This window comes from Parasteatoda tepidariorum, chromosome 1 (assembly GCF_982258835.1).
Source record: "Parasteatoda tepidariorum strain Cologne lab strain chromosome 1, Ptep-v5.0, whole genome shotgun sequence".
In the NCBI taxonomy this organism is placed as follows: domain Eukaryota; kingdom Metazoa; phylum Arthropoda; class Arachnida; order Araneae; family Theridiidae; genus Parasteatoda; species Parasteatoda tepidariorum.
Window position 1 is genome coordinate 4,789,628 of NC_141755.1, and position 13,717 is coordinate 4,803,344.

At 29.0% G+C, this 13,717-nt stretch overlaps 1 protein-coding gene across 2 annotated transcripts in view; it reads right to left on the reverse strand.

The window, feature by feature from the left end:
• LOC107441206 (CUB and sushi domain-containing protein 2) overlaps positions 1–13,717 on the reverse strand; it is a 115,534-nt gene that overhangs the window by 76,099 nt on the left and 25,718 nt on the right. The window contains exon 1 of one of the 2 annotated variants that reach the window (XM_043043303.3): positions 9,950–10,209. The exons of the other annotated variant lie outside the window; for it this stretch is intronic. Within the exon in view, the coding sequence (XP_042899237.2) occupies positions 9,950–9,989 (40 nt within the window). The 5' untranslated portion in view covers positions 9,990–10,209. Of the gene's footprint in view, positions 1–9,949; positions 10,210–13,717 lie in introns of those variants that run through there. 2 annotated transcript variants of the gene reach the window in all.

Here is a 13,717-nt window from a genome sequence, read left to right on the forward strand (position 1 = left end):
GTGTCAAATTATTGCCACGTGTCACAATCAATTGTAGCTAATGCGGTTGTGATCTTTCCTCGCAATTCTACTAAATGACTGATCTTAGGAGACCGCGAACAAAAAATAATCTCAGATGCAACCACACACAAAAAAAACCAAGGAATTAAGAGGACGCCATACAGCGGAAGAAAAGTTTCTCTTTTCTCCTTCATGACTAATTTAAAAGAAAGAAAAATTATGTTCAGGCAAACCTAGAGCAAGTCATGAAATTTCATTTCCTGAAAAAAAATGCTTCAAAATATTAAAATGCAAACAAATTGTTAGAAGAGAACTTCACCGTTGGGTAATCCTAAGTTATCTTCGCTGAATTTATTTTCATTTGTATATTTTAAAAATTTATTTTCGGTCTTTGAAACTTCGTGGCTCATTCTCTGAACTCACTTTTTCTACACTTTAAATTTTAAATTACTAATGAAGGCGAAAGAGAATTTGCGAGGAAAAATTTTTTCCGCGAAATGGCGTCCTCTTGGAAGAAGTAAATTGTAGTGGGATGACCTGTGTCCAATCCAACGACGAGGAAGCTGGTTATTTAGGAAACTATGAACGTCTGTCTAATAATAAAGGAGGTGGCTCCATCCTGTTAAAAAATGAATGACTCATAATCTTCCCTTAGTGGTGAGATTAACCACATTTGCTGCATATTGATGAAGGAACACAATCGCATTCGGTACCACCGATCATGGCAAGTTGCAGCGAGTGTGGCAATAATTTGACTTAAGACTTGAACTCTGCCGGATCAAACTTTGAAAAAATAAACTTTGCCATATTTCCTTATCAAGTAAAATAAAATCTGTGATGCATCGGTAATATTTTGTTTATTAATTTCAAATTCCGGGGGTAATTGTAACACACACCCTATATTATATCTATTATACATTTTATTTTATGACTTTTTTTTATGTTTTCTTTTTTTTTTGTTCGTGTCTTTTTTCCCCTTTATGTCAAGTTCTCTGCCATTGGAAATAAAAAAAAATAAATAAATAAATTATTTTACAACCGGCGTTGGACAACTGACCCAATTCTGAGTTTACGACCATCGATATTCGACTCCATGGCTTTGCAGTTTTCAGCCTAACCGAGAAGACAAGGAAACTCCAAGCACTAGCCTTCATGGAGGACTTTTTGATAGAACTAAACTGCATTTGCGTTGCATGGAGAAGAAAACCATGGCAGCCTCACAAGTTTAGCCCGAAGGCAAGGAAATTCTAACCCATGATCCGTCTACCACTGGAGAAATTTTACGTCAGTACTGTGGTCGGTGTAAGCCGTGAGCAGAATTCGTATCCACCAGCCAGTGCTGGAATTCGCACTGGGTCACCTCAATGGGTGGTAAACGCTCTATCCCTTGAGCCACAGCGACTTTCTATTATGCATTTACAATATTTATATACTATGCATGCACTTATTATATAATATGTTTAATGTATATAATAGGCATTATACATTATTTTAAGATCCAACCCTTCTGGGGCATTATTCTAAACATGCCGCAGAGTTTTTCTTAAATTGAAATATTGACAAATCAAGAGTAATGATTGAATTAATTCATCAAAATGTTATTTTGGTCAGAAACTGTTCTTTTTTTCTAACCCTGAAGAAAGTTCCGCCACAATATTTTCAGTAGCAATTAAATTTTAAGTCGATTATACCCGAATAAAGAATTTTCTCCAACCAAGCATGGTTGATGTATCAAAGTAAAGAATGGAGAAACGCCACTGCGATGAGTAATCCCTGTCACACACAATTGCTCACAAATCCTTCTCTTGAGATAATAATAACCGGATTCAGAATTTGTAAACATTGATTGATCTCATAAAAACGGATGGATATTTTAGAGATTATGGAAAGAAGAGCTTACTGTCATTTCCTGTTCACTCAATGCGCTTAACAGAAATCTTAAGAAAAGAAAAACATCGAGTTAACCGTTACAGTTTTTTTTTTCTCAATGAAAGTTTTATCAGTAACTAGCTGTACCCTGCGTGCGTTGCAACGCTTTCAATTTGAATTTGAATTTTGTATTTAAGTGTGTAAATGACATTTGCGATTATGATTTGAAATGCAAATTTTATTTAATGGTGAAAAAAAGCAGTTAATTCTCTAGGATATCATTAGTGCATTTTCAAACAGACATGTATGGTGATGCACACGGAGCATGAAACATATTTTGGACAATGATCTGAAATAAGACTGGATCTATGGTGACATCAAGAATTTCTGCTGATATCTGATCAGTTTTAGAAGGTGGTTTTTTTTCAATAAGCCAAATTAGAATGTGTGCCTGAGGCAATCCTCGTTTTTGCCATTCAATAGAGTACACCCAACACCGTGTCTCTCTAAAAACATGACGCTTCACAATGAAATCAAGTAAAGATTATCATTTTTGTTTGAACACACGTGCTGTAATATCATGACGATCCGATGATGATTGTCCTGGTAACAAAATATCTCTAATTTCAACCCAAGCAGAATTGCACGTAAATGTAATAAATAAATCTAGGAGCCCATATGCGAGAACATATGTCATTGCATCCTGTGAGTATTCATACATGTGCCTTGGAGTCCAAGGCACATGTATGAATAGTTGATTTGTTGACAGTCTTCTTTCCTGTTGCTCAGACGTTTCTAAGGAACGGGCAAAAGCATTCTGTTCTCGATTAGTTTAAGTCTTTTTCCCGTTGCTCCGATGTTTCTGAAACACGGGTAGTTCTCTTTTTGCGCGCTTGAGATGTCGACCGACTAAGAGCGATTTGCTTAGGCGGCATATTTTTGCAAATATTCTTTCTGACAACGAAAAAGAAATGTAAAAGTTGGCAGTGGTCGCAAATTTGCTAAATCGAAATATCACATACATATTTTAAATAATAAAAAGAGCAATAAAAATGAGATGAATAAGAAATATGAAAATTATAAGATTTAAAACAAAAATCAATTTTATAAATGAAAGAAATAAAATGGATGAATTCGAAAACTTTGCATAAATAAACAAACAAACTAATAGTTTTCAAATGACAACTGTCACAGCACTGAAATCTTCGAAAAGTATATTTAATTTTGCTAACCTAAAATTACGTACTAAATATAAATATTTCTGAAAACGTGCAATTTGAATGAAATTTGCTTTTGTCTTTATATTTATTAAACAGTTTTCACAGTACTGAATCCGTGATACGACCAACAATTAAGAAATCTATTCTCGTTGATTTTACTTGCTTGTGCTCACCTGACATAAAGAAAAGCGCGAATTAAAAATTAAAGTATATGCAATTTACTTTAATTTACTTTTCTAAATGAATAGAGTTATAAGATAGAAAATATCACTGTTGTTATCTTCAAGATATTTGAAAATTGAATCGTTTATAGCAAAATTTAAAACAATGGCTAGCTTTTAACCAATCAGAAAATTCCATTTCGACTTTCACTGATATCGCTGGAACGGTTTATCGCACGGGATAAAAAGTATCCTATGTCCTTCTCCTGGCTCTAAACTACCTCCCTGCCAATTTTCAGCTAAATCGGTTCAGCCGTTCTTGAGTTATAAGTGAAGTAACTAACACGACTTTCTTTTATATATATAGATTGTAATTTTATACACGTGCGGATGATTTTCTTTAGATGAACTTAAATTGTTATTGTTAATACAGGTTGCAGGTAAGAAAATTATGTATATATATTTTCCGAAGCAAAACGTTGAAATGTACTTTTAACTTAGTAAAATCAGCTGTTTCAACCTTTTGTCGCAGAATTTCCATTAAAGATATTTTTAATATTTTTTTCACATGATCTTGTATTAGTTTAGGTCAAAATAAGTGAAAAATATCATATTGAGCAGTTTAATAGTTTTTGTTTATGAAATACAGCATCTGACATCGGTGTCCTCTTTTGCGTTAAAAGTAAAATTTTCCAAATTTAGCTAGCTTCCAAAAAATTATTCAAATTTGCAGTTATTTAGATCTAAGAGGAACATCATTGAAGAGATTCAACACTGAAATTTCTTTAATTAACAAAAATCAATTATTGATACGTTTTTGAATATGAATGAAAAGAAAATGTTTTAAACTACTTTTTTCGGATTTCATATTTTAGAACAATTATAATTCCGAGAATCTAACAGATTTTTATTAATAGTAACAGTTAGATTGTTTTTTCATAGTTAAAAAATGCCAAAATAAATTTTTACTTTTAATTAGAGAGTCAAAAAAATATATATATAAAAGTGGCGCTAGTGCTACGTCTGCGCCAAAGGAGACCATCGAGACCAAAATGAATGACTGTCGATGTTTTCGAAGAATATCGAAATTCAGTATAAACTGAAGGTAAATGTTGAATGAAATTTTTTTTGCTTTCATTGTTTTGTATTTAGACCAAAAATAATAACACTCAGCAATTTGTAAAAAGAAGAAAAAAAAGAAAAAAAAAGCATTCCCGCTACAGCCCGTTGCGGGCCAAGGGGAGTTGTAAAGATCAAAGCTGCACAATTTCATGATCAATTGCATGATTTTGGCAATGTCAGTATAGCATAAAGGTCGTCTTTAATTCCCACACTAGCTGACTCCCATCCATCTGAAGCTTGGTGGGCTTTCAGCCGCCACTGGTGATCGAACCCCAGTCCATCACAATGACGGTCCTTAACCACTAAGCCATCACGGTTCTTCTTTATGCGTTGGTGATGAATGTTAGGTAAAATGATGTTTTTAAATTTGTACTATTTCTCACCTATACCGACAAAAGTTGACATTCAACACCATAAGCGAGCAAAATGAAAAATAAACTTCTTAATAACATTTGACCTAATGATTGAATTCTTACACAATTAGATGCAATATTAACGATTCGAAGGACTAACCATTAACTGAAATATTTGTACAAAGCATATTTTAAACTAAAAAATCGGACGAAAGACTTTTTTTCTTTAAATAAACTTACTTCTTTTTCAACTGATTTGGATTCTTGCCTCTAGAAAATAGGAAGGTTTACCGCATTCTGGAAAATAGGGTCTCAATAGTTTAGGCAAGAGAGGTGTCAAAAATCCCTTTTAATGTTAATTTCATTTTTTTCACGCTGAAGAGTGACAGAAAAAAAGTGATATTTTTAAATTCAAGAACTATTTGATAGATTCTATACAAAGTTTGGATTTTATTGTTGAAAAACATTTTACAGTAAATACCTTATAATTGAAAATATTTTTGACCACATATTGTTAAAATAAATAATAAAAAAAACAGTAGCTACTTATAAAGATTTATTTTTTACGTCGAATTATCTTTGAATGGGTAACAAAATTATTTAATTATCGTAAATAGTTTCAGAAAAAAGGAGAAATGCGTAAAATGCGATATTAACATTAACTTTTTACCTTTCTTTTGACTAAACTATTGAGACCCTATTTTCCAGTTATTGCGATTTACCCCCCCCCCCCCCATATTTTGATGGTAGAAAAAAAAAAACCAAATACGCGAAAAGAGATGTTTATTCAGAGAAAGTAAGTTTTCTTTGTTCAATTTGCAACTAAAAATATCGTTAAGAAAGGGTGTTAGTATGGGAAAATCTTATCATTCTATCAAATGCTCTGATTTTTTTGTTTTACTTCGACCGCATTTTATATATTAAATGTATTATTGTACAATATTTCTCATTTATGCGTTTAATATAGAATTGAATATTGTTCATAAAAATAATTACTTCATAGGAAAAACTAAATTCAAAATCAGATTATGGGGAACTTTAAAACAACAGGGATTGGACAAAAGTATGAAAACACTTCGATGCCCAGTAACAAATCACGGTAAAAAGTACTGGCACTCCACTCAGGCGGCCGATACTTTTTTTTATCGTTATATCCATTTTTACCGGAACATGTTAAGTAACAAAAAATGCAATATGCCGTTATATATACTGTAATAATTATCGTAAAACCACTGAATCGCTATAATTTAACAAATATTACTGTAAAAATTGCGGTAAAATATTTTACGGTAAAAATGGATTTTACGATAAAATGGGCTTTACAGGTCATGTACCCAAAGTGCCAGTACTTTATATCGTAATTTGATTCGGAATTTTTTACAGTGTACTAACTTTATGGAAAATAGTTTTCTTTTATCAGCAAATATTTTGGAAGATTTTACAATGCACAATCGTTGGCACATTTTGAAAGTTCTTGTTGAAAAGCTTTTAGAAGTGGAATCTTTTTTATTCATGTAAAATTTGCATTGATCAAGTTATAAGCTTCTTTCCTCTTTTAATACCACTATAAATTAAAAAAAGTTATCTAATATGATTATCGCAATCTTATGGAATGATTTCAAAATTGCTGGTATTACAATTAGAAAGAAGTTATTAACTTCCTTTCTTCATTTTGGTCCATCCGAACTTAGCATGGATATAAAAATGAAACCATTTCTAAAAGCTTCAAACATGAACAGTTTTGACATCTAAAATCTTCCAAAACGTTTACTGCTGAAAGAAGAATTGTTTCCATAGAATTAGTACTGAAGTGTTGCCATATTTTTGGCCAACCCCTGTATTTCATTTTATTTCATAACATAACATCGAAACTACAAATAATAAACAGGTAATGACGTTTATATAAAATTATTAAAAAAATCGTATTAAAGAAACTTTTTAATAAAGGATTAAATAATTAAAAATGTAAACTTTTTTCTCTATCAATATTTTCTAATTAATTTTTTTTTAAATAGCTCTTTTTTGTTATGGTTAACATTTATATGAAAAACAAACAAATAAATAATATTTCAAGAAATATTGCATAAATTATAATCATTACACTAAAAAAAATTTTTAATAACAAAAAATGATAATTAGGGACCTAATATGCAAAGTAAGTTTTTCAAAAGATGTTATTCTTTAAAGGAAAGGCGGAATTCTTAATATAAAGGGAGCATTTCCCGATACAATGCGACATTAATGATGTCTTTACGCAGTTACGATTGTATGATACATTATGTATCATGCACTGATAATCTTCCTTTTATGAATCGCAGTCAAAACATACGATTTTCTCTGCATGTGGTGTAACTCATGACAAAGCATATTTGTATTCAGATTCATTTCATAAAATTTCGCAAAACTTAGATTTTATTCATAGTGTAATTTAAGGTTTTCAAAATCATTTTTTTTTTAAATTTTTTTTATCAAGCTTTGAATAGAACGCCAAACCTCAATATTATTGGTACTAACATTGAAGAAATTTAACAATTGTTTGTTTATTAATTTCTTTTGTTAATTTTTTTCTTTTCAAATTTCCATTTAAGGAAAACCAAGACTATAATTCTTAAGAAAATATGCTCTTCTAAGTAAAATTTAAGCATTGCTAATAAATAAAACTATAAAAACATGTAAATGTTAAATAAAAACATTTGTTTAATCTTATTTTATGCTATATGTTTTAGAATGATCAATAAAATTGATTTATTAGCCATTCAAATCATTGATAAGATGAATGGGAAAATTAACATGCATAGGGTCAATAATGTAAGACGTTACTTCAGCATCAATTGATTCAAATGTCTCCAATTTTTATTTTCCATCCAATTTATTTAAAACAGAACATCTTATTGTTCATTTTAACAGTTTTCGTTGCACTTAAAATTGGGCTCTTTTTTTTTTTTTTTTGAAAAAATGTTGAGGTAGTCAACAAAAATACATTCAAAATGAGGGTTTACCGTTTAATTTATTAATAAAATGACAATTTAACAGCTTACAGTTTTCCATACCCGCAGGACTTTTTTTTGACGAAAAGGTAACGTAATGAACACAATTGCATTAGAAAGAATGATTATCATTTAATAAAGAATGAGCTGTCAACGCAATCCTATATGAAAACTAAATGAATTAACGAATTCTTCCTAATCGGAAAAACAGTTTTGAGAAAATACAATTTAAAATTCACGAATGCGTACTTCGTCCATATGTTCGTCAACAGAAAATGTTCCTCATCTTTACTCTATATATGGATTAAGCATCTTCGAACTTGTTTGTCGTCGAAGTATGCAAAAATAATAAGAATAATAAAAAAATCGATCCCATCTTTGTAATAAAATCTTTATTTAATTTTTTATTGTATAATTAGTTAAATAAAGTGCTTTATTTCACGAATTTATTTCTGATATCCTTGCGTATTTTTATTTGCGGTCTAAGTTAAGCTTTTGTACTTGAGAAAATAACAGTCTCTCAAGGTTATAAGGAAAAACCACAATAAATATTTTAATAATTTAGATATTTTACATTTACATAATTCGATAGTATGCTCATTAAGCATTGAAAGTATGAGTTGGGACTAACATAAAAGGGGAAAGCAACGGCATTGGCATGGATGCGAATATGGATGAAATAATATCTTTAAATTGTATTTTCCCAAAACAATGTTTTTAGTACTCGCAGACAAAATAATTTCGTTAGATTTCATTCAATTTATACTTACAGATTTAAAAAGATATAACTATTGAAGTTTCCGTTACCAGTCAGGAATTTTTATCGCTCTAACTATGTTTTGTCAAACTTAATAATGATTTCCGATTTTAAGATTCATTTTATTACACAAATTCCATTAAGTTATGAATAAAATCCTACCTTCAACTAAAAGGTGCTTAATATGCAGCTGCAATAAACTTATACATATATGCTGTTAAATTATTATTAAAAATTGGGTGAACACTTCGATAGTTATCGTTGTCAGTTACAAAAACTATTCTGATAAGCATTTTTTTTTCGTTAATATAAAAATAAATAATTCTTCTCACTTCCAGTAACAAATAATACTTTTCAGACGATTTTCTAAATTATTCCCCCCTTCGAAAAGTGTAAGAATAAAACAGCTGAACCATAGGAACTAACAAAATTTTGTTTTATAGAATGAAAATAAAAATTTAAAAAAACTGCGGGACCAATACAAATGTTCGAAGTATTACATTAATATTTTTCAATAAATTTCACATGTACCAAATATTAAAATTAGGAACAAACTTTGCAATTTATCCTGTATTACAGTTTGAAAATGAAGTAAAGCTATAAAAAGTCAGAGTTTCAATCGCGTTATTTATCCGTAAAATAATTCGAAAAAATTAAAGCTTAGTGTTTTATTAGAATAATATTTTTATCAATCGAGAAAATTCCACAAAGATCCACTCAGTTAAATAAATTTATAGACTTCATTCTTGAGTACAGAATTAATTGCTACAAAAAGAATTTTAAGTAAGCAAAAATAAATCATTATATTTGTGCAAATAGTAACTGCGGTTCAAAGAGTACATCACCGGAGTTTTTATTTTTTTGTCAAGAATTTAAGTAGTAACTAATCACAAAAAATAGATAAATTTTTCATGAATACTTATTTTTTTTTTGCTCTCCAAAAGTTTAAAGAAATTAGAACTTTATTCAAATTTAATCTAAACTGAAGTGTTTTTAAAAAAACCAAAAACTTTGTTATATATTTTTAAAAATATTTTTATTGTCACACATTTGTTAACAATTATAATTATTTACTATAATTAATTAATTATGGTTCGAAAAAAATATTATAAAAATTGAATTTTCTTAAAAAAATATTTTGAAGATTTTGAAAAAAAATCATTAATTGCACTTTTTTCTGAATAAAGTCTTTTTTACGCTTTTATATTTATGAAGACAAGTTGAAGTGCATACCTAAAAGTTTAAAATTAGTTTATTTTAAAATTTTATTTTATTTATTAGTTTAAAAGCATTTATTTATCGATGTATTCATTTTAAATATAATTGCACATTTGTTTGTTTTAAATTAGAAAATGGATAAACCAAGTTACGGACGTAAATGATTAATTAATGTGTATTACCTTGCTACGACTTAATTGAATTTGAAATCTGTTATAAAAAGCAAAAGAAAAATTTGAAATTATAAAGGTCAAAAACTCACCACATGTAATAAAATTTCCTAATAATATCCATAGAAGCATTTTTTTCTTTACTAATGACAAAAGTATATGAACGACACAGAATATTTTAGTAAGGTCCGTTGCAAAAGTCACACATCTTTCTTATGAAGAGAAAAGAACAGTTGGAGTAAGAGAGAAAAGTTTCTTCGCTCTGATTGTGACGTCAGAGAATTGTGACCAATAGAAACAACTGATTGAGCGATGCGATGAAAATGATTTGTTTATTTTTTTGTAGAAATACCTGCAAGTAAAGCAAAATTTAAAAGAAAGAAATCTGGAAAAGAGAAGGAAAAAAAATCGTTTGCGTTTTTCTTTCAAAATAGCCTTTCTCTCGCATTAACTTTAAAAAAATCGTTTGAAGTAATATAACCGGCCTTTAGCTTCAAAGCAATAAACCCAATTAATGGTTCCTTTTTTTAAAAAATTGATCATGATCTACTTTTAAAATCTTCACTTCTTGCTCTTAATCTTTTTTAAATGACCGAAGAAATCACATTAAAAAATGAGAAGAATCACTGCCACATTTTTGCAGAAGTTTATTATTCCGATTTCTTTCAAGAGTTCTTTTTATCGGAAAAAAGGCTACGTCATCACTGAGTTTCAATTTGATGTTGTTTTTGTATATTATTTTTATTTAAAAAAAAACAATCACTTTTCAGTCAGTTATCATAGCCAATGATAAATAAATATTTAAAAGCTGCGAATCCATATCAAAGATCAGAATGCTTCTTGTTTTTACAAAAAATTTTATTGACTTTGCAACAAACCATTTATTTATTTTTAATTTATTTTTTAAGTTCTTTGTCCCAAATTAGGTATACCTTCTCTAAATCAGGACACATTTCTTTTTAAAGTTTGATGTCGCTTTCAGTGTTGAACGACTTGAGCATTAGTTTGGAAAGGAATAATAGCTTCTGGCCACAATTATAAAAAATATTTATTTTATAAAGAAAAAAACATTTATTTTACGAAATTCATTATGGGACGATCTCGATGTCACGTTTGGGGGGGGGGGGGGTGAGGATGTGTGAAAGTGTGACAAGTGGGTAGGGGTTAACTAAACACCAGTCATTACGCATTTTGTTTAAAATAAAATAATTTGAAATCAGCAGTTAGATTCACAATTTTTTTTTCTCTTACTTTCATATGAAAAAAATAAAAAATGCTGTTTTCTTCTAATAATTTTGCCTCGTAATCCCTTTTATTTCATTTTGCATAATTATATTTTGTTGTACAGTTATACAATTTTATTTTGTTCATTTATTGTACTATTCATTGTTTTTTTGAATCCTTAATCTTTCTTATAAGTAAAACAAGCACACATTATCAATATGTTTGTTACGCTTACAAACTTCATTAAAACGCATCATAAAAGTTTAAACATAAAGTTTGAACTGTGATTGATAATGTAGTACTTTGTTTCCGAATCGCTAGTATGTTTTTATGGAATGTGTAGTAAAAGGGGGTACATGGTGATAGAGTTAAAAATAATCCTTATAATTGTTATGGTGATGTATGAAATTTAATGACAAGCGTAATGAAGGGGTCGAAAATATTGGAAAAAAAAGTGTGTCATGATTTATGGACAATAACACTGCCGAACAAACGAAACATCAACGTGAGTGACAAAAAATTCAAAATTGAGATATTTAAGTACATTTGGCATCTTCGTAGGATAAGCTACATATTGCAAAAAAACATTTTTCAAAAAATAAATTTTGTTTTATCAGTTTTTTGTTTAATTAAGTTGGATTTTTTTCTATTGGTTCTATTTCTATTAAGTTCTATTTTAGCATTTATAGCATTATCAACGGAAAAAAATAATTGTCAATTCAGTTTTTTCGAAATCATTAGGAAAGCACTTAACGTTGTTTTTTTTTCAATTGCACGACAGAACAACATACTGCGAGATATTTAAACAAGTTAAACGATATGAAATTAGTTGTGAAAATTTAATTATAGATTGTAGCTAAAATTATTCAGAAATGTAAGTAGAACACAAAAAAAAAATCGATTAGTAGCAATCTCTTAATGGTATTTACACAGACGGCTTCGCAGTTTTTTCTTTTTATCAATTTATTGGTCTAATACATCTTTACAAAAAAAGGAAGAAAAAAAAACTATCTTTTATTTTTAAAAGCACTCTGCCATTTGATTTACTTTTTCCTTTCGTAAAATGAAAGTTTTTTTTTTTATCGAAACAAATTACTTGAATTTTCCCCCCAATGAAGTAAAGGAAATCTATGAGACAAATATTTTTTAAATAAATAAAGGCAAATATTTTTACTTTCTCTATTTTGATGATTCCTGCGGGTAAAATAAATTATCTAAATTTTATTGAATATGTTGAAAGAGATTGAAGGCTTTAAGCTTTTGTTGTTGCATAGAGAGTCATATTTTAAGTTGAAGAATGTACGCTTTTTTAGGCAATTTTTTAAAACTTTTGTTGCTGCTACCTTTACAATTTTTTTACATAGAATACGAGAAACTGATTTTTAGTTTGCCCATATTCGAGAATAATACTTCTAATTAATTTTTACAATAGTTTTGTTACTTTTACCTGTTTCTTTGAATATTGAACTAAATATATCGTTGTTTAACACAATAAAAATGTATGTACAAAACTATATTTCTGAAAGTACTGTGATTAAATATTAGGTGTTTGTTTTGATAAAATTTTATTCATTATTTATGCAATTGAGAACTGTAAATTTTTCTATTTTTTGATTTAGAATAATTAGAAATCTAAGCTTAATTAAAATATTCAGTTTTTAGAAACTGACTTAAAAAAATTAAACAATGAAGAAAGATTAGATATTCTTTGGTCTTAAAACAATTAGAAACCTAAGAGTAATAAAGAATTTACTTTTATTTGTCTGATTTAGAATAATTAGAAGTCCAAATATAAATAAGTATTAGTATGAGTATTAGTATAAGCTGATTAAAAAATATTAAAATGAAGAAGAATGAAGCATTCTTAGGTTAGAAATTTAAATGTAGTGAAAATTTCGTAAGCTGACTTAGAAGTAATAGAATGAGGTAATCCTTGGTCTTAAAACAATTATAAATCTAGGAGTCATAAAGAATTAACCCTTATTTCTTTGATTTAGAATAATTAGAAATCTTAAAGATTATTTCGTTAGATGCTAACTTATAGAAATTAGAAATTGAAGAGCAACGAGAAATATTGTTATAGGAATTCGATTTAGAACTTTCGGAAGCCCAAGCATAGTGCAGAATTCTGAGTGTTGGGAGAAAAATTTACAAACAATCAGAAACTTGAGAGAAATAAAAAAAAATTACTTTTTTCATGAGCTGAATTTAAAATATAGAAGCTATTGAGATTTCATTATTTTGAAGGATTGAACTTGTTCGATTTCGAACTTGTTTGAATTGAATCGTAGCTAGGGCATGTGGGTAATTCGAAGGACTGTTCTGATTTTAAATATACTTTCTTTTAATTTTCAAGAAGTAACAAACTGTTATTGTTTGGAATTGCAGAGGTGAAGGAAACAGGTGTTATTGACGGAGATCACGATTCCATGAGGTTTGCGTGATTTTAAAATTCTGAGATCCATGAAGGAAAAGGGGTGGAAGGACTCCAATCAACCTGTCACGTATCACCTGCCCCAGTCCTAAAGGAACATTTGCTTATTCATTCGAGCCACTATTTTTTATGTAAAGTTGAGTGGAGGTGTGAGGTGGAATGGGAAGTTCAAAGTTCGACTTAATTATTTGTTTTCCAATAA